The sequence below is a fragment of the Pyxicephalus adspersus genome, chromosome 6 (assembly GCF_032062135.1).
Source record: "Pyxicephalus adspersus chromosome 6, UCB_Pads_2.0, whole genome shotgun sequence".
Classification (NCBI taxonomy): domain Eukaryota; kingdom Metazoa; phylum Chordata; class Amphibia; order Anura; family Pyxicephalidae; genus Pyxicephalus; species Pyxicephalus adspersus.
In genome coordinates, this window is record NC_092863.1 from 51,883,315 (window position 1) to 51,902,289 (window position 18,975).

At 35.6% G+C, this 18,975-nt stretch overlaps 1 protein-coding gene across 1 annotated transcript in view; it reads right to left on the minus strand.

The window, feature by feature from the left end:
- GLT1D1 (glycosyltransferase 1 domain containing 1) overlaps window positions 1–18,975 on the minus strand; it is a 64,722-nt gene that overhangs the window by 14,211 nt on the left and 31,536 nt on the right. The window contains exons 8-11 of the mRNA XM_072415754.1: window positions 13,932–13,981; window positions 10,763–10,806; window positions 9,223–9,343; window positions 2,164–2,262 (exon numbers count right to left, since the gene is read on the minus strand). Of these exons, the coding sequence (XP_072271855.1) occupies window positions 2,164–2,262; window positions 9,223–9,343; window positions 10,763–10,806; window positions 13,932–13,981 (314 nt within the window). The remainder of the gene's footprint in view (window positions 1–2,163; window positions 2,263–9,222; window positions 9,344–10,762; window positions 10,807–13,931; window positions 13,982–18,975) is intronic.

Here is an 18,975-nt window from a genome sequence, read left to right on the forward strand (position 1 = left end):
CATGTGAAAGTTGAATATCATTAATCAAAGCACTTCAAAAGCAGTTCAAAAACGCAGAACCTGGATTTCAGTTTTTTATTTGCATATGTCCATGACCATTTAAAATGGGTCCTTTGGAAAATGCTTTAGCCCCAAAAAACTGGAGTTCAGCTCGGCTGGCCTAACAGATTAATGCTGATGATAAAAATAGAGAGGTCAGGGGCTCTATGCAGCTAAACATTGCTGGCAATCCATTTACATAATAAAACAATTATACCTTTCACCCCAAATCCATTGATTTTGAAATGAAACATACTAAAAAAAACTGTGTTTCTATTACTGATTCATAAAGTGGAAAATGACAGAATTATCATCCATCACCAGACAAGCTGATCATAACAAATTTAAAGTGTCCTACATTGAAGAGTACATCAAAAGTATTTTTTCTTGTTGCAAGAAACAGAAAGATATAGGTATGTATAACCTTAAACCCTCATATGCTGGTTCAGGGATAAAACAATTGCGATAATTCTAGTTTAAATCTGGTTCATCATTAAGTTTGTATGCCTGACAAAGATTAGTTGCAGCTTCTTGCCTTGTGAAATGTTACAAAGTTATGGCAATGAAATCTGATCAGTAGGGAGGAAATACATCTGAAATGCGTCCTCCTGCCCACTGATTACATAATTTTTGTGGAGAGAAGCCCAGCTCTTTGTTTCAAATATTCACCTGGGTTGGAGCTCAGATCAGTTTTTTTAGCATAGTTCTACTTTATATAGAAAAATGTAAGGAATTCTTTCAGTCAGAGTAATGATACTTTTAGTCACTAACATGGAACATGCTAACCTAGATAAATCTCTTTTTAGCCTACTCCAGGCATACATACATGGATACTCATAATGCAGCTTTGTGCACTTTACATGCATTTTTTATATTCAGATTTCTCTTGTTATGAGACTCTTGAAATGTTTCCATAAAAATATTTACAGAGGGATGGTCAATATTCGAAGACAATCAGGCTCCACTGAACAGAAACGTTTTGAAAGGGCAGAGTGATGACTCCTCGGTGTGTTGCTTTTCCATTATTTTCTATCAGGATACTGGTGGTGTGCTCTTATCTAATGTGTCCTGCTGCTGTAGTGGTATTTAGATGTTTGGCCAGTGTTTAACCAAAAACATGTGCACATTTTTGTTTCTTTTTATTTTCTTCTGACCTCTACCTGTAAGCCTATCTGGCTGGATGCATATAAAAAAATATCAAATCTCATTAAATGACCATGTTCACCCACTTTTACCACTGCTTCTGAACAGGTGAACAAACAAACACACCATAAGCAAATAAAAAAAAGTCAAAAGAGCCTCAAACTGCTCTAAAACGAAAGCCACTTTTCCTGAAACTGATATCTGATAGAATACTGTATGACTTACTTCTAAGTCTAACTTCTAAAGCTGTCTTGCTTGCATTTCTATAAACACAGGGGGACTGATTTATTAAAGCTATCCAAGGCTGCAGAAGATACACTTTCATAAGTGAATTGCTGGGTGACCCAGCAAACCTGAAATTAATTTCATAAAAGTCATGTTAGCAAATGTTTTCAATTCTGTACCAGATCCATTTCAGGTTTCTTGGATTACCCAGCTTCACTGATTAAAGTGTATTCTATCCAGTATTGTAGAGCTTTAATAAATCAGGCCCATTAAGACAACTTTCTTTTTTTTCTCTAATTTTTAGGTTCTGTGACAACTATGCACTATAAGTAATAATCCTTTGTGGTAGCCTAAAGAGAGAGCTTCTATTATCCCCCAAAATTTGCCGTTAACTGTGGTAATGACATATTACTATAGCAGGTAGTGAGTAGATTGGATGTACGACTATAGAAGATTGTGAGCCTCTGCGAGGCACAGTTAGTAACGTGACTATGGGCTCCGTAAAACACTGTGTAAGTGATCCTTAAGTTAGACCAGTGGACCAGAAGATAAGAAGTTAATACAATTAACAATCTGTTTATACATTGGCACAAAAGGAACAATAAAATATGAAAGAAACTTTCCTAGCTGGTTGTTAGGTAATCAGGTCTTACTTAAACATGTAGTTAACAAGTTGTAACTGCTTATAGCTAATCAATTATACATACTATTATCAACCATTTATAAGGAGAGAATTTGAAAAATATGGTTGATTACCTTGGGTGTTGAAAAAAGTAAACCCGTATCCTCATGTTTTACTATTGCACTGTTGCCTGGTATATCCCTTGCCAGTACTGGAACTTCCAGATCCATAGCCTGGAAAAAAAAAAGAAGAAGCCATAAAAGAATATGTGGTTTATAATCCACTCATTGTTAAAAGAATTGTTTCCTTTGATTTTAGTATGTTATTTGAAGCTTTGGAAGCAAAAACATCTGCACATGTAATTTACAAGTGTATGTAATCTTGTATAACAAATAAAAAGTAAGCAAAACTAAACTCTGGAGCAACCAGGAGCTCTTGTGTAATGTGCAAATATGGACAATTTATCTTGCAAAGTACTCTACTCCAGCAATACAATATCCATGCTCCAAGTCATAGCTTTGTGGCCTTCCAGTCTTATTTCTGCTCTGCAAACGTTTGCTATCTTGATTAGACAGGCCAATGTAAGGCCTGTTTATGAGGTTAGAAGTTTCTTTGTCTAGGCACCGGCATCTACTCTAAGCATATGGAAGACGCTGGGATTTTAAAGTCACCTGTGCAAGTATGGCTGTCTGTGTACAGTTTGCAAAAAATGCTAAGAAGCAGGGGACGAGACTTTATGGCAAAACAGATTTGCATATCATAATAAAATCAAGCAACTTTCAATAAAGGTATACCTAATGACCAATCAAGAAAATGCTTGTTTATTATTATTATTATAAATAATAATAAGAAGAATAATAAACAGGATTTATAAAGCGCCAATATATTACCCAGCGTTGTACATTAAATAGGGGTTGCAGATGACAGACAGATACAGACAGTGACACAGGAGGAGGAGAGGACCCCGCCCAGAAGAGAGGAGAGTCGTGAAGGTTTTAGGAGACAGAGGAAGACGGGTAGACAAGTTTGAAAAAAATTGGTTTTGAGTGCTATTTTAAAGGAGTTGCATGCCGAATAAAACAAGGAAGACTATTCCAGAGAGTCGGGGAGCTCTAGAAAAGTATTGGAGCCGTGTGTGTGATGAGGTTATGAGTAAGGAAGTCAGTAGTAGGTAATTCGAGGAGCGGAGAGAACGGCTAGTGGTATATGTTTCTATCAGAGCAGAAAGGTAAGTGGGACAAGAACTGTGTAGAGATTTAATGGCAAAGCACAGGAGCTTGAATATGATTCTAAGGTGAAATGGAAGCCAATGAAGAGAACTACAAAGAGAGGCAGTAGAAGAGGAGCGGTGGGAAGGATGGATGGGTCTAGCTGCAGCATTCATAATAGACTGTAGAGGAGAGAGTCGGGTTAGTGGAATAACAGAGAGGAGGATGTTACAGAAGTCTAGACGAGAGATAAGAGCCTGTACAAGGAGTTTGGTGGTCCCCGGGGACAGGTAGGGGCAGGTTTTGGAGACGTTGTGCTGGTGAAAGTGACAGGACCTGGAAATTTTCTGAATATGAGGGGTAAAGGAGAGGGCAGAGTCGAAGGTGATGTCAAGACAACATGCCTGAGGGGAGGGACGAATGATAGTGTTGTTAACAGTTAAAAATATATTGTTTAGGCCCTTACTGTTCAGGCGCATCTTACTGAAAAGAAGTGGCTAAAACAGGGTAGGGAAGATTAGCAGCAGATGAATAAACTTTGAAAGGTGTTTATAGTACAAGGTAACTTAGGAAAGGAAATGTCAACCAGTCACGGTTAAATCTACTGCCAATGTTTATAATGTAAAAGTTCAGAAAAATAGCAGTGTTTAAAAAAAAAAAAGAATTCCCTATAACCAGTATGTACAACATTTGCTGCTTTCCTTCTGTAATTGACACCACTGTCACAGAATGAATTGCCTCATTAATTGAACTCCACAATGCTATTATATTGAACAGCCTATAATTCCCTTTTCTTCAATTTCTGTACAGGAATAACACACATTTGATAAATGATTCTTCATGTTTTGATTTGGAATAGAATGTGCTTGGTACAATACATCTACATGTGTGGAAATTATTATAAGGATTTTGAGCTTAATTCACTTTTTAAACATACTGCTATTTTTCTGAAAATGATTTGTCCAGGACCTTCTCATTTATAATGAATAGCTTTCTAACACATATTTGGAATCCCTTCTACAGATGATATCTGAGACTGGAGATTACTAAATTACCAGTCACATTTTACCTTTGGATATGTACAATTATTTGATGCTTTTCACACTGATTTAGGTTTCCTGCTGGACTCCTAAAATCATCAGCAGATGCTTCTGTCATAAACTTGCGTACTGCTAATTATACCAGAGGCGAACTCTTACAGGCTGGATTTTACAGACTGGACTTAGTGGCTTAGACAGCTGCTGAATTTATTGATTTTTCAGCATCAATGTAAAGCATTTGGCATTTAAAAGAGACTGAAGGTATTAACGTCTTGTGTGGTATCATACCAGGTACCAGAGTTCTTCCACCTGGCAGCAGGTAGGCAGGGCTTATAACCTAGTCTCTAACACTGAACTAAAAACAGATTCCTTACTGCATTTTGGAAGTGTCTCCATGGCAACTAATATTTTATGACCTTTAAAAAGTTTTTTTTTTATTGAAAAAAGAAACAGTCAATATAACATAACTTTCAAAATAAATAATGAAACAAAGTTTTCACAATAATGATTGTAATAAACGGAATTGTCCAATTGCTGGTAATGAAGCCAGTTACAAGTACCGAATGGCCCAAAGATAGCAAAGGACTGGTATACCGAGACCATGAAAATCAAAGAAAATCATCAAAATGCAACAAACCATGAGAAAAGAGCAATATTGGTATCAGTGACACCGCTCTCTCTTGGTTTGCTTCCTATCTGTCTGACCGCTCCTTTCAAGTTTCTTTCAATGGTAACTCCTCCTCACCCACTCTCCTCCTGTATTAGTCTGTCATTTGCAATCCCTATTTAATGTACAGCGCTGCGTAATATGTTGGCGCTATATAAATCCTGTTTAATAATAATAATTAATAATAATATTTCAGTCAGACGTAGGTTAATGCGCCAACACATTTCGCATCGCTGTACATTAAATAGGGGCTGGAAATGACAGACAGATACAAACAATGACACAGGAGGAGGAGAGACCCTGCCCAAAAGACCTTACAATCTAAAAGGAGGGAGAAGTAGCACACAATAGGATATGGGGGATATGGACTGGTGGGTAAGTAGTGAGGGTTTATAAAAAAAGAAAGGCAGGCGAGTTTGAAAAAGTTTGAGGGCTCTTTTAAATGTGCAAGTGCAGCGAGTTTGATAGGATGAGACAGAGAGAGTTCCAAAAAGTTGAGGCGGCTGTAGAGAAGTCTTGAATCAATGTAAAAACATATTATATACTTTCTAAATGTTGTACAAGCCAAACACACTGTTGACTTAAAAATGTCAGACCGTTCCACATTCAAAACACCTCCAATCCTTTCATATACACAAACAAAAACTGCTACAAATCGTAAAAAAAAAAATCTATGTGTCTTTGCCAATATTAAAGACATTAAACAATAAATTATAGATTTTGAAGAATGGCATGGGTAATGCAATGGCGTTGACACATTCCTAGCCATATTATTTTAAACTGGAAAGGTACTATGAGTACTATAAGTACAAATGTATTGGCAATTTCCAATCCAAATACTACAACAATGTAAAAAGTTTTGAATTTCATACCACGCTTGTCCTAATAACTCTGTTACATTGCAGCTGCTCAAAGATCAAGGTTTAGAAAGTGTCCTATCTAATCACAAAGACTGCTAAAAAAGGGAATTTCTAGTTTGTGGGCCACAGGCTGGCAGGATTTTGGATGGCGTGCGCTCTACACATACATGCACAGAGTGAGGGGCTCCAATGTTTATGGCTTATGTTATGTGAATGGCTGATCTCAATAAGCTCTCTGGAATTGTTGAGCTTTGGGTGAATAAATCCTCCTATCCAAGCAGCTAGAACAGGTAAAGTCTCAGCTGTTTGCAGTAATTTACTTATGCGAGTTGACTGATGCACAGGGTTCTCTCTCTGCTGTGAGAACCTACTGCTGGGTGAAAAGGCTGAGCTATGGCAGGACACTAAAAGGTACAAAAAGTAGGTGTATGTATTTTGGAACCCATTATAGAGCCCCTTTTTAAGATCGTACTGACCTAAGTTGAGTTAGTACCTTGGATGAGCAGATATTATATCTTATTCTTTGGACTGTTCAAGGCCATTCTGCATTTAAAAACTGCGTTTGACTTTGCTAAATATAAGTACAGAGCAAATGTCGGCTTTGACAACGGTTGGACTGTTCTTGGGTGTCCCTGTCTGGTGCGCAGTTTAGTGTGACCATTGCCATATTGTGCATACACTGAAAACTAAACCCACAATTGATCCATAGTAAGGTAAACATTTTTATATAGCATGGTGCAATGGTCCAATTTGCTTCCCAAATCAGATAGCCCCTGGATCAACAATCTCTGGTGCTTTAGAAACTCCACATTTTTATACCTTGTTCTGTGAAGTATCGGTATGTGGTGGTTAAACCTTTTGCCCCAATTCAAGTTTGCAATAACTTTGCAGGGGAACTAAACACAAGAGAATTACAACCAGGCAGGTCCTTTATTGCAGAAGGGATAGGCACGGGTGATTTAATTTTTTCCTGGTTTCTGATCTTTGCCATTCTTGATTGGCCAGGCCGGATTTATGTAACTTCATTTAGTTAATTTTGTCCAAGCAGCCCTGGGGAATGTGGGAATACCCAACAAAAGTCATTTAGTTTCAGCTTCATGTGTGGTGTGCATGAAATCTGTTGAGGAATATGCTGATATAGTGTATGAGAGGCAGTGCTGTGGGCTAGGAAATCCCCTGTCTTAGCTAAAGATTACTTTTCTGCTGTCATTGTGTTTATTTCACACAGACTTTAGCTAAACAAAGATTCAGTGGAGTAACAAACTTTTACAGTATGACATGGTACTATACGGTTATACCTGCAGGAGCACAGACACAATTGAAGGGAGAATAGAACAACTGATAAACAAAAAGAAGCGAAAAACAAGGGGTTGTCATGATTTCTCAAAATAGGAGAGATAAAGAGTTGCTTGCAAACTTTGATGAACAATATGCCTGTAGAGTATGAATAATGTATGCCACCAGAGTTCTTTTCTCTAAAACAATCCCCATTAAATGTAGAGCGATGCATAATAAATTTATTAAATTTATTAAATATTGGACATATTTCAGTGAGTTATGCCTAAGAATTATAGGTCCCCAATGAAAAAATACATTTCCATGCAAAAAAAATGTAATGCTTTTTGCATGGAAATACAGAGAGAATTAGAACACTCTGCGTTCACATACGCGTCCCTCGGCAATTCCAGATGACGTGGTGCGTGCGCCCGTTGACGGGGGGGAATGGTGGGAAATTCAATACAAACTCCTGTATCCAATCCAATACAAAATATATTTATGTAGTTTTGTCTATAGGATTGTGACGTTGGACCCTGTGCTGCCCCGTTTTAAAATTTACCACACTAGGGAAGTGTTTGAGAAAAAAATAGTACTATACAGTATAAAGAATTATTGCATTTTCAGTATTTTTGATTTATTTATGCATTCTTGTTTAAGCTAATTTTTGTGTTTTTTATTTATTTTATTATTAATTTTTTTTTTTTTACATGATTGTGTGTTTTAAACTTTATTATATTTAGGATATCTACTAGACCCTTGTTTGGACATATTTCTGTAAGTTACAGGTCCACAATATAAAAAAAAAATTTCATGAAAAACAGTGTACCGCTTTTGGTACAGAAATCTAGACATCAGTGAAACGCCCAGAAGGTTAATATAAGAAATTGTTTTGCTCTCTTTAGCAACTACTGACTGACTTTGCTTGCTATTATTAAGATAGGGAACTACTAAAACATCCAGATACTACTTTATCATTACATAATAGATACTTTTTATACAGTGCACATATTGTAGAGCTCCATGTAAGATTCATGTCACATATTATCAATACAAGTAGTGAGATATCTATTTAGTTCATGTATTGATGCGGTGTCACACCTTTTCTGTCAGGCTTTACACAAAATATTGAACAATTTCTATCAGTCGCTGCCTGCTAGGGAGAACAATAGATAACGGGTTATCCATTTTAATTACACATCTATTTGATACTACATAAGTGTACTACACAGTCAATGCAGTTCTGCTTCACTGACAGCTATATTTTAGGGGTTTTAATCTGCAATTTAAAGTGCCACTACAGCTCTGTAAAAATAAACTTATCAATAAACTGCTTATGTTACTAAAACATATTGCACACTTTTAATATTCTACTTATATGGATTTGCATTCTTTCTTTCAGAATGAGCACCAAATGCATGCTCTGCTAGCAGCAATGTGTCAGTGCAAGACAGGTTAATGGTCCATTTTCTCAACCATTGTGAATTCTTTGTGGCACAAAAAGTGATAATGTCTACTGTCTTAACTGCAAAAAGATTTGTAATTCTTTACAGTTATTGTTATGATCCAGCCACTTGTGCCAGGCTGAATAGCCTGAATAGCCAGGTGTGATACTTCCAGCACTATAGCTGGACCCAGACACACCCCCAGCCTACTGCATTGAGGAAGAAGAGTAGCACATTAATGATGATATATCTTTTTATTACTGTGTGCGCTCTTGTCACCAGGTGCACGGATGTGGAACCCTTCTGACTCCAAGAGCTGGTCCCCCATCTGCTGCTGCATAGGATATTATAGGAGTATGATGCCAATACATTTACAACTGCATTATTTGTTGCTTTTCAATGTTACTTAGTTTTATGTAACTTTCAAACTGTTTTTTTAGCTGACAGAACATTTTGAGCAATGATGGCTTTATTTTTTGGAAAGCCCACGTTTACTAGACACAATGTCACAATTCCATAACTGGTAAGCAATTTAAAGTGCTTAGAGCAAGTTCTTCAGTGTTAGCAACTACTTATCAAGAAAACATAACACATACTTTATACTAATCTTATCACTCCATGGCATCTCAGAAATATTGATTTAATAAGGGCTTCTGCATGAACTTCTTGTGTGGACATAAAAATATGACAGCACTTACCTCAAGTATTGCTGCGGACATTCCTTCAGACACTGAACTATTTACTAATGCAAAACTTCGCTTTATCACAGCCTGCATATCTGCTTGTGAAATTTCTTTGATAAGATGAACCCCTTCAAGGCTGAAAGAATAAATATACAGTTCCATTAAAGCATTCTCACATTTGTAAAACATTCGTTTTCAAATTTATTTTCAGTCGGAATTAGTTCAAGCAGAAGCTTTAGGAATCCATTGTCCTAAAAGAATATATACAATCTTTAATATACAATGAAGGCCAGTCTTGTCCTGAGATCCCATTTTATCTATTCCCCCTGCAGCATAGGTTTCATTCAAATCAGCACATTTTAGTGTATCCCAGGGCAGCAAAGAAACATCCCTATAAAAATTAATTCCATCATTTATAATAACATGGTCATAAAGATCATCTCCAGAAAGCTGCTGTGGCATCTGCATGTCAAAGGTGGTCTACAGTATGCAGTTTCTCTGTGATACAAAGCTACTGGTTCGGCCTGTGGAATGGCCTGTGAATCTGCTTCTGAAAGCTCTACTGTGGTGGACATTTGCATGTGTTGTGGTCCAAACATTCAGGCCAACTTTCTCTGCTGTGTGTTCTGCAGAACCACATTTGCATCAGGAGGATGTCATACATAAAAGCTAACCTTATGCAGCATAACATCTAGTCTTGGTAGCATGTTTTTTGCTTAAAATATATAAAATGCTACATAATAGGTGACCATAATGAATATAAATTGTATTTAAAGAGAAATATTTAAAGAACAATTATGTAACTCGAATATACATTAGGTCTAGCAATGCCTGCAAGATCAAAATTCACAATCCAACCTCCTTCATGAGCATGTGATCGGTGTTTTATAATACTGTTAGGTATTTATGATTAAATTTAATGTACAGCGCTGCGTAATATGTTGGCGCTATATAAATCCTGTTTATTATTATTATTAATAATAATAATAATAATATTAATAAATAAATCATTTTATCTTCATTGTAAATAAAACACATTTAATTCACTTTAAAGCACTGCTATTTTTATAAAATAAACCCAAAATAAATACAGCTATTCATTATTTGCCAAAGCTTCCACACCAGGGTAACATTTTAACTTAAAGTTATATTAGATAACTAATGGAATAAATCCTCAGCATATAAAAGAGGATTACGAATACTGACAATGATCGACGTCTGTAAATGACTGAACACCAACAAGCATGGCACATTGCATACTACGAGCAACTAATAGGCTTAATTTGTAAAACCAACACGCTAATATAAGGGGATTCTTATTTTTTAAAAACTTTGTTATTTTTTGTAGATGAACCAAAAAAACAGAACAGGTATACCATTCCTTGATAAAAAAAAAAAAAAAAGCTGCATTTTTTTATACTTGATGTTCATATATGCACAAGTATGACTACATTGTGATGGATGCACAAAAATTAATACAATGTCTAAGCAGATTTGGCCTGTATATAACTAATTAGTCAAAGATGAAAAGCATGGCAATGTTTTGTGTACTTACTTGCTGAGTTTGGCTTTGACCTCATTAGTGAACAAAGGGTCAACCTGCAAAAATTAAAGATGAAACACTAACTATGGTGGCATAAAAGCATAATATAACATATAAATTATAACACCTATTTGGCCACCCAATAAGGCTTTATAGAAGCATTAAAGATTTCTCCACCTAAAGGTTGTAGAGACACTGGGCCTGCTTTATTAAAGGTTTCCAAGGCGGGAGAGGATACATTTTTATCAGTGAAGCTGGGTGATCTAGCACAGTGTTTCCCAACCTTTCTTAGTCGCGGCACATATTTTACAATTAGAAAAATCCCACGGAACACCACCAAAAAGTCAGACACGTAAATTAGCTACCTGCTGCCATCTAGTGGAAGAGTTTTTTTTTGGTTCTGCCTATCACTATACATCGCTGGTATAGACAAATGAAGACAAATTTTTTGCAGTAAATAAATCATTTTGGGACCAATTAACTGAAATTGGATAATTTCCCACGGTACACCCGAAGATCTCTCAAGGCACACTAGTGTGCCGCGGAACAGCGGTTGAAAAACACTGATCTAGCAAACCTGGAATGGATTTCTTAGCAAATGTTTTGAATCCTGGCCCAGATCCATTCCAAGTTTGCTGGATCATGGAGCTTCACTGATGAAAGTGTATCCTCTCCAGGATGCTGAATACATTTCACAGCTTTCTAATCAGTTTCTTAAGCTTCTACCATTTATTTCACAAGGTATCAAAACCCTATAATATAAAAAATATGATATTGTAGGTTACCAATCCTTAGATGTGGTGGCATCATTATTATTAATTCTAAAGTTTTTTTTTTTGCCATATTTGGCCCTAGTGATCCTACCAGTAACACTTCCTGTTCCAGGGCAACAATGACAATGCACTGTATCGAAAGAGAGGCAGAACTGTCACCCTAGAAGTGGGCGAACATCTCTCGCCCTTCTCTATTTCTGGATCACAGATGGGAGAGGCTGCAATATCATTGTAGCAGATGGTATGAATTGTAGATTAGATTGATGTGCACAGGAAGGTATTCGCTCACAAGATTTCTGTTTGCACTTATCAAACAGACATACAAAAATAGATCAACAGGGAACAAAGTTCATAGTTGGGGGTTTACATACACTTAACTAAATCGTGGAAATTGTACCAGGTAAAGTAATGCAAAGCTAATAAAAATTTTGCAATTTATATCCCATACCTGGAGAAGAGAGAGCTTTCTTTCTCAACAAAATTAAAGCTTCATTTCATAAATGGTAGTAAGGGGAAAAAAAACTAAAAACAAAATCCCAGCAGACTTGGTATGGTACCAAATTTTTAGTATTCAACCTAAATGATGAGTTCTTTACAACATGTATATAATAGTTTGGTAAAACTATAGCAGTTGTAGCATTCTTTTAAATCAGTAAATAACTTTGACATGATACTGGTCGTGCTTGTACCTGAAAACCTGCATATAAATATACAATCCTAAAGCAGATTTTATTTCACTACAATGACAAGCATAATATTGATTTCATACCATACTCCCATAGATGAGATGAAAAATGGATTCTATGTTTTTCTTTGAGATATTTTAATATTTAACATACAAAATCCATATCTTTTAATGATTATTTGTGCAGGAAAGCATATTCTAATCAAAGGTTGTGTCAGTACTGAATGCATATTTGTCTTCCACTCAACTTGACATACACAATTTTTGTGTGGCAGAGCAGAATAAATTGCTCATAGAAAATTGAATATCATATATGTTATAATGACAAAATGTTGATAAATTAGGCTTTACATAATGTATCAAACTACCTGATAAGAGACTCTTTTCCTGGCTCTATTTTCCTGATATAATAAGAATGCATAACACCCAAAGTATAGATCCATCTTAAATATAATTTAATATAATTGGCACCTCTATCAGTTTATGGCAAAGTTAGGAAGATGCCCTCTTACTTTCCTTTACCACATATGTTACAAACGGAATATTCCTAATGAGGTAGAAAAACAGCAAGTAAAGTACCAGTTATTCTTTCCTAATACTACCTACAAAAGCGTTTGTGTTTGTTTGGATCCCTTCTCGGAAAAGTCTCACTTCTCGTAAGTACCTAGGCAGCAAGAATAACTATTTTGGTTAAAAACATTCCCCCTCACATACTGTTGCATCCCCCACTTACACCTACATTTTCAGTTATCTACACCTTTGTTCCAGAAAAAATTAGGGTTCAAAGATGGGAGGCCGACAAGGTAGCATAATATGACAGTTATAATTTTTGAGACAGGTATGTATAAATTTAGGGGCCCAGCCCCAATGCTCCTTGCTATGTAAGTTGCTATGGGGGTCCCAAATTTGCATTTTCATTCACACGTTAATTGTACTCCTGATGATGTCTTTGTACTCCCCCAGTTGTATACACCCCTCAGGATTGCACACGCCTACTTGTACGAACCCCTTGGATGGATATATTTCACAGGCAGCTTTTTTTGATAGAAAAACCTAACCGGACTGGGCCAAAGATTTTAAGATAGGAGGTGCTTACATGGCTAATTGTACTGGACCATTTCCACTATTCCCTTTGCCTGAGAGCTTAACCTTACCAACAGATCTTTGAGGCATGTGTAATACAAAAAGAACCACTTTAGTTAAACATTTTTTGATTCACATTTGCCAGAGGAGCTGCAAGCGTTTTAGTCAACCCTTTCTTGCTGCCGCAGCAATTTCATTACTTTTCTAAACTACTCTTATCTGTTTCTTATTGACTGATGGCTTGCCCACATGATACATGTACTGTAAATATTGGCCTTTATGATGTGTTTTGGGGCCTTTTTAATTTTGCATTCCATCATCAGTCCACATGCAAAAGTCATACATACAAAGGACCTGAATAGGTCTAATTTATTATGCTGATTACAGATTACAGGTTACATATTAGAAGGACAATATTGATGATGGACAGTATGTGAACTGGTCTGTTCTTCAGCCATGCTAATACTTAAAAAAAAAATAAAAAAAAAAAATACCAAGGGCTGCATATATAATTTTTTTTTTACTGCAGTATCAACACATGTAAAAAAAATGTATTACTAGTAAAAACAACACAGTTATATTATTTGCATTTAAATCCCAGATCAGTAATCATATGGAAAAAATCTAAAGCTCTACTTACCACTGGACCAATAATAGCCAAGTGAACATTTGGTTCCCTTTTATGCCACTCTAGGATAAAAAAATTTGCATTAGATTGGTACTAAATGATTTAATGTGATTTTAATATAATGTGCATGGAGGGAAGCATCTAGAATTAGTAAAGCTTACAGTGAGTTGCTATGATTTCAATTTAATTAACAACAGAATATCATCAGGAGAACTGTTATTCAGATTAGGCAAATATTTGTGCAGCCAAGCATGTTACTGCTGCTTAGGGGCAGCCAGTACAGCATGCGCTTTTAATATTTTATGCTCTTGTAACACAGAGGTAACGGATGCTAAAATTTCTTACTAGCAGCATGTACAGTGAAAAAAGTTTGTGAATCTGATGGCATTTTCTCTATTTCTGCATGAATATCTCCTAAAATGGAATACCGTTTATCAAAGTCTTTTAATTGTGCAGCCCACCAAACCCCTTTGGACAAAAGCCTATATTTTTCTTATCCAGTGAAGGTAAGAAAATTGCAAACTGCATTCTAGTACTAACAGTTTTGGTTCGTTCCTTTACATTATCTTATCATTTTTGTGCTATTCATTCCTACTTCATTTTCTTCCACCTAAAATTTTAAATATATTTAAGTGGGCTATAATCACAAATGTGGAAGAGCTGATTTGAAAAGGTGCTGTAATTCCCAGCAGTCTCACACCAGCTTGATTTACTAAAGTGGTTAAAAATATTCACCTAATACCTTGTAGTTAAGTACACTTTAAATATTCAATCGTGTGCAAATGGGATAACGCAGGAGTTTGTTTTTGTGACTGGTAATTAAAGTAAATATTCACCTAATTTATTAGTGAAGATTGTTAACCTCCTTCAATTAGCCTGATTTAATAAAAGCTCTCGAAGGCTAGAGAGGATACACTTTCATCAGTAAAGCTGGGGGATCCAGAAAACCCAGAAGACATTTGCTAGCAAACGTTTTCAATCCTGGACCGGATCCATTCCAGGTTTGTCGGATTCCCCAGCTTCACTGATGAAAGTGTATTCTCTCCAGCTTTAGAGACCTTTGTTAAACTAGACCCTTTCTAGTTTCCAGTGAATGACTGTGTCCTGATGCATGTCCCTAAACTCCAACAACTCATGTTTTTTGTGCTCTCTGACAGTTTTGTTATGGTATTACATTCACCTATATTACATGGGATCCTTTGGAGATGACAGATGCCACAATCAGTTACCATAAAATATTAGGTTATGTGGGTCCATATTTTTTTTATTCTTTACAAAAATATAGGGTAAAGGTTTTCTATTTAACCTGCCAAATGTATTTGTATTTCCATCCATCCTGTCCTGAAAGTTACAAAACCCTACTAATACTACCCTACTAATTTGCATGCAGCACAATATATTGGTTGCCCAAAGTTGCTTTTCCCCTCCCAGTCTGAATGCTGCTATATAGATTATTACAAGAGGCTGCTATTTAGACAAATTGAGGTACCTAAACTAGGTAAATTTGAAATAAATACACTTACTAGTTTATTAATAGATGAAAAGATGCAATAATTTGTAACTTTTAGAAGTGCAACAAGTTGAGCTTTAAATATGACTGTTATCATGTTTTGATGTAGGTGGAAGAGACAGCATTTTAGGAAAACTTCATACAGAAATTGAGAAATGTAATCATGGATTACATGTTACATTTGATAATATCCCATCACATAAAATTATAAAAAGAACAGCAATAAACAACATCTCAAAGCTATTATGTGTTAGCAATTAGTAACTAAGCATGGGCTAATAGTCAATAACTTTCTTGTAAATTGCAAACAAGAAGGTCAAAATCTTTCAATGATTAGAATTCACCATACTGTACAGACATCTACCAGCTTGTCACAAGAGCAGTCACAGAAAACTCATTACTTATCGACGGATGCAAAGATATAATTACATTATCATACAATCAAAACTTAAGATAGTGAGAATTTTGTTTTTTTATATATTTTACAGATTTACAGATGTTAACTTTGCTTTTCTGATAACAAAAATCAACATAGGAAGCTTTCTTGTATTTTCATGAACTACGCAGCAGATGCAATAGGATTGTAGATGTTACAAATAAATACATTAGGTTGAAAAAACACATTTAATTTAAATATAGGTATAATTATCCACAAAAGAGATAAATCAATGTTGTGTGCACAAAATGGCTCTGTAGACCCAGAGGTTAAATCATCAATGTAATCAGCGCCGGATTTCTCATAAGGTCAACCTAGGCTGTGACCTAGGGTGCCATGGTAATGAGGGGCAGCATGCTTTTGGAGGTAGCCATTGCAGAGTTAATAGGGGTTAAAGGTTAGGGTCTCCCTATAACTGACAGGTTGCATTGTATGGTTAGTGTAATTTCTTCTTTTTGTTGCAGAAATGGTGAGTAGGTAACATAATTTGATAGGCCAGATGTATGATAGATTTAGTTTTGTTTCTTTTATGCTGGTGGGGGCGAAACAAGTTCCTGGCCTAAGAAGTATAAATTTGGCCCTGAATTTAATGCACACAGTCTATAAAAATGTAAGGCTGTGGAGTCAGGCTTCCTGAAGAAAACTACAGGAGGGGGCAGATACAAGATCAGTCACCTTGTATGAGAGAGAGCACCACTGATAGGTCTGTATTACAAAAAACTGCTGAATGAGGCAAATAAATGTTTAATGTTAAAGTACTTCACAGATCTAGAGGATATACACTAAGGACACCAAGATTCATGTAAGAATACCCATAGATTCTTACATGATTTATTATTCAATATTACAGAAATGTAAGATCAGTCACTGAATCTCTAACACTTATTTAAAAAACGCTGCAACTCCCTTGAAATCATGATGTTTAATATTATCATCTTTACAATACTATTTATACAACTACCTCTATACACACCTCATTTGTTTTAGTTAAGGTTTTTGGGATTGTATCAGCCTGTAAATAAGGGGAACAAACTTCTTTTAGCCTGGGCAGCCAGAAAAGAGAGTCAGGAGGGGCTGTGGGGGGAGTGCGGAAAGTTGTTTCATTGTTCATTTGTTTATTGTAATTAAAATTTATTATTTGCCACTAGGTATAAAAAGAAAAATTATCTGTAATTCAGTTTTTTTCACTTTCGGGCTTTGGCCGTGCTATTAACACTTTGACAGGATTAAAAGCTAACTTTATATTGCTAATGTACATAGTACTAAAATATAAAAGATGCCATTACCTTTGAGGTTTCTAAAGGGGTAGACTTCAAGGTTGTCATCTTTATCTTAGCTTTACTAGTCATTAGTCATTATCAAAAATCAAAAAACTAACACTACATATCCTTTGCTACTTTACTGAGATCTTTAGCTCATGTCATTTCTTTCCCACATAAGATGCCAAAACACAGCTTCATCAGCTTAGTGTTAAGAATTGGAAACCCTAACTAGAAAAATTTAAAAAATAAACAAAAATACAAAAAATAAATAAAATCGGGCTTGGAATCCCATAGTAATCATCATAAACACTTTTTGATTGGATTGAAAATAATTATGTAAAGAAGTCTGTATACATGGAATCAGATTACAACTAGCCTATTTATGTTATGTAAACACATTACAAAATAAAATGTATAGTTTAACCAGATGCATCTCCAAAGGAATAAAATGTCATGGAGGCTGTCCGCTTCAGTGCCGGGGTTTCCTATGTATGCTCAAAGCATCCTCTCTCTGGGCTCCTCCAAGCAAATATGCGCAAAAAAATAGGTTCTGTCTTTGAGGCAAAGTGTTAACCCTAAGTCAAAGTAAGTTACCTGGAATATGCATCTATTGTCCAATCCTAAAGCCTTGTTAGTCATTATTGCTTAATAATATAATTAGAAAATCCAGAGTTGCAGATCCCCTTACTGTATTCTTTTAATTCAGTAACTAAATAGGTAAGGAATCATAAGGATAGTAGTTCTGGAGCTTAAAACATAAATATCAAAGTAAACAAAAGCTGCAACCAATTATCTTTAAAGATGTTGTCAAAGGCCTTCTTACCTAAAGATTACCTAACTCCTGTAACTCACTGCAGACCTTGGTAAACTTGGCCTTGTATATTGCCTAGAGAACCACCAACCTGTCTAAAACTGTCTGGCTTGTAGAATGTCCCCAGCAAGGTTTTGTACCTAATATACACAAATTATCAATGAGTCATAATAGCATGTGCTTCACCTTACAGACATTGGCATGATAACCTAACTTTCCTGACCATCCTACCTTTGAATATTTGTAAATGTTAAAAATAAACTATGAAATACTTTTTCTATCAAAAACTGTGTGCAGTAGATGGCCACATGACCAATATTTACTAACCTAGTAGTTATAGGGGGCAAGTGAAGTCAGAATTTTTGACCTTCAGACATGTTCATGTTCAGAATATAACAAACCTAGAAAATGACAACCTCCGCTGTAAAGGTTCAATTTAAAAACAAGCAAAAAAAAAAAAAATCTTTTTATTTTTTTTTTACAAATCTCAGTGATTCCATTTTATCATTAGTTCCTGACAATGTAGTACAGTCATTTTATTAGATTAGTACTAACAATGATTTGGTTTGGTGTAAGTCACTTAAATTGCAGCTAGAAATTCAGCCAATCTTTACGATTTATCGGCTCTCACCTGGTTGGAGCTGGGCCCAACTTATACTGAAATATAAATATGTAGACATAGTAAACCCAAAAACAAATATTAAATCAACCATAAACAGCAATTCCATAAAACAAAGTTTTGGCTTAGGATAAATGAGTGATGTCGATATAAGCAAAAAAAATCAACATGGACAACAGCTTTAGCAACTGAGCAAAGGTAGCCATACAATTGGTAGCCATAAAATTGAAAAATTGAATTGATTGAATCCAACTTTATTATTTTAGAAATTAGGACATTCCACATATATATATATATATATATATATATATATATATATATATGTGCTTTGATGATCAGGTGTCTCTCCACCATGCCACTCCCTGGCTCTGACAGACTACGGTAAATCAGTAGGGAGTGCTCCCTAACAACCAGCAAT